The sequence below is a fragment of the Otolemur garnettii genome, unplaced genomic scaffold (genome assembly GCF_000181295.1).
Source record: "Otolemur garnettii isolate 467f Iridium unplaced genomic scaffold, OtoGar3 scaffold00124, whole genome shotgun sequence".
In the NCBI taxonomy this organism is placed as follows: domain Eukaryota; kingdom Metazoa; phylum Chordata; class Mammalia; order Primates; family Galagidae; genus Otolemur; species Otolemur garnettii.
This window is the reverse complement of record NW_003852519.1, coordinates 3,621,294-3,624,675: the sequence shown is the minus strand read 5'-3', so window position 1 is coordinate 3,624,675 and position 3,382 is coordinate 3,621,294. Positions and strand designations below refer to the sequence as shown.

Genomic DNA, 3,382 nt, shown 5'->3' with positions numbered 1-3,382 from the left:
TCATCCTGCTTCTCTTTTTGGTTAATTTGCTCCACTCATTTACCACAGATTACAAAACTGAAATGAAGAAATTCATGCTGTTAGCTGCAAAGCATCCAATTCAGACTGAAGCAGTATTTGAATTGTGCAATTGCCTTGACAGAGTTGGGAAAAGATAGCTGTGAGCATATTATATTTGACACAACTTCAAGGGTGAGGCAAACCATCATTTTATTTAAAGTGCTAACTATCTGTGGTGTCTGAATGTAAACCCTATACAGCATGTAGATCTATTCAAGTGACGGTTTAAAGGTGAGTTATAATACATGTACACAAAGCCAGGCAATGTATGTAGCAATAACCTGTGACTCTCATCTAAGCCATTAGACAGAAGAATTTCATTGAAGGGAGACTGTGAAGAGAAACCTTCCTGAGCCAGGGCATGGAAACACGGTCACATCATCAGAATTCTGAGTTTAATTTTCTACCAACTTAGAACTGTAAAATTTAGAGCTTCTTGGTACCTCTGGGATAATCTAGTTCAATAAAATGTCAACCCCGAAATGGCACAATTTACAAATTTATGAAGCAGAATTAGAACTCGAATCTCAGTCCCGTGGTCTTACGCACACACTGTGCTTATTTCCGGTAGGACTGCCCCCTTTTTATTCCACTGGTTCTCAGAATAAGGCATCAGATATCTACATGTAGCATTTAATACAACTGCACCACAAGACTTGAGGTAAATATCTTCTTTATTAAATAAAGGGGGAGGGAAATGAAATAAACCTTATCTTAAAAGGCTGCTGATCATAATGAATGCCTCGCAAAAACAGATTAGAAGGACTTATACATAAATAAAACGTAGAGAAAATCGCTGACTTCTAACCAGCTAATAGGAAAAGGAGGTAAAGTTTGAAATGCTCTGATAAAAGTAGCCTGAACTATACCACAAGAAAGATTGATTCTTGGTAGTAACTAAAGGGAAATGACCTTGCATGCCAAATGAACCACTTCTGAACAGCTGAATTTTCCAAACTCTGGCAGATCAGTAGGGCAAAAGTAACGGCAGAGGCTGTTGAGAGTGGCAGAATTTCTGGTGCTTTAGATAATCCCAAACTGAGCGAGCTCGTGCAATTCCAGGTGGCTAAATGCCTCCCAGGGACAAATCACCGTGATATCTGCAAGAGACAGAAGAGAAACCTGTCAGCCAGCCTCACCCCAAGGAAAGCCTCCTCTGCTCATAAAGACCCTTCAGACAGAGGCTTCTCACCCTTCTCATGGTCCAGATTGGGCCATTACCTAGGACAGGCCTGTATTCCAGCAAGGATCATACCAGTTGCTTAATTGTCACCCCCTAGACACTGGTGACCCCCAGCTTTTGACTGGGGGCTCCCTGTGGGGTATAGCTCACTGATCACACAGAGTTTCCCCAAAACACAACCAATAAGGAGGGAACAGGATTGAAATTCTAGTAAGGCCGAGGGTTAAAATGAGAACTAGCAGTGTCTTCAATCCCCACAGTAGGGGCATCTGCAGTCACCTTTGTCCCTGACAATCCAGATGGATTCCCCGGGATTTCCCTCTCTCCCTTTGGTTCCTTTACATTTTGAAATGGCTTTATCTGATTGCTTATTGGGAAGTGTATCAAGGCATCATTTAATCCAGCCCCTTTATTTCAAACTATGTTATTAATATTATCCTAGCAGAGAAGCTGAATAACACCCAGAGGGATGAAACAACTAGCAAAATAATCACAGGTTGTAGAAACGGGAGTGAGAACCAGGTCAGAGACCTCAGGAATTCCCTCAGTCCAAACCGCTTTAGGTTATTCCAGATACACCAGCACTGCCAAGTGTATCTTCTAGCACCTCAAGCAAATGTGCTAGTCATCTATGTACTTGGCCAAAATACAGAAATAGTTAATCTAGGAGAATAGCCAATAAGTTTCATAAAGTGTCTAAAAAATGTAAGATCTCTGGGCAGCGCCTGTGGCTCAAAGAAGTAGGACGCTGGTCCCATATACTGGAGGTAGCGGGTTCAAACCCAGCCCCGGCCAAAAACTGCAAAAAATAAATAAATAAATAAATAAAATAAAATAAAATTGTAAGATCCCAGGAATGGCATTTGACTGCCCAAAGCAGATCCACTGAGGATTGCCTGGTAGGGATGTTGGTCACCATGAGAGGCACCATTTATCCAAAGTGTGTTGAATGAGGTGAGAACCTATGTCCACACAAAAGCCTGCACAAAGATATTTATAACAGCCTTATTCACTCACTATTGCCAAAACTCTGAAGCAACTGACCAAGATGCTCTTTGATAGGATAAACAAACTATGGCACAGCCCTACAGTGGAGTATTACTCAACAATAAAAAGAAATGAGCTATCAAGACAGAGCCTTGCAAAGACATGGGGAAACCTTAAACAAATATTGTTAAGTGAAAGAAGCCAGTCTGGAAAAAGCTTCATACTGTATGATTCTAACTATGTGACCTTCAAGAAAAGATACAACTATAGAGACAGTAAAAAGATAAGTGATTGCCAGGGATTTTAGGGGAGGGAAATACAGCCACGTGGAGCACAGGGCACTTTTTAGGGTAGTGAAAGTATTCTGTATGATGCTATAATAGTAGACAGATGGACTTAGGCGTTTATCAAAACTCTTAGAACTGTACAACCCAAAGAATGAAGCCTAACGTAAGCAATGGGCTTTAGTGAATACAATAATAATGTATCCATATTGGCTCATCAAACGTAACATAGGAACCACACTAAGGTTCATAAATAAAGGCAGCTGTGCACAAGGGGAGGCAGTGGTAGAGAGGATGTATAGGAACTTTCAGTACTTTTCTGCTTAATTTTCCTGTAAATCTTAAACTGCTCTAAGGAATAAAGTTTACTTTTAAAAAAACAGGATCCAGTGATTGCATTCATTATCTGATAAACAAAAACATGATAGCCAATTTAAAAAATTATGTTGCAATCATTCCAGGTGTAGGACCCTGTTCTGGGTACAAGAGAAGGAAAAGAGGAAGCTGGGAAGGAAGTGGTTTGGCTGGGAGAGTGGAGAGACCTCCAGGTCCCACCTTTATTTCCACTCGCTCCCTCTGTGGCTGCAGATTGTCAATTTCTCTATTGACAATCTTTCTTCTCAGATTACTCTCCTGAAAGAGGAAAGTTGGGCTAGACTAACTCTGAAGATTTTTCTACCATAAAAGTCCATAATTCACCAGAATATATGCCCTTAAAGATTGTTTAATAAAAGGATTCATTGAACTTTGAGCCTGCTCTGTACTCTGATTTCTTTTAGGGTTTTTGCATCTGGATACACATGTTCTTACTTAAGCAGGATAAATTAAATCCCCACATTTTTATGGCTTCAAAGGATCTGCATCTTAG

At 40.4% G+C, this 3,382-nt stretch overlaps 1 protein-coding gene across 1 annotated transcript in view; it reads right to left on the bottom strand.

Annotated features, from left to right (window-relative positions):
- Positions 1–1,021: 1,021 nt before the first annotated feature.
- The window catches only part of PDE6H (phosphodiesterase 6H), a 4,392-nt gene continuing 2,031 nt past the window's right edge, over positions 1,022–3,382 (bottom strand). Inside the window, exon 3 of the mRNA XM_003797791.3 lies at positions 1,022–1,160. Within this exon, the coding sequence (XP_003797839.1) occupies positions 1,084–1,160 (77 nt within the window). The 3' untranslated portion in view covers positions 1,022–1,083. The remainder of the gene's footprint in view (positions 1,161–3,382) is intronic.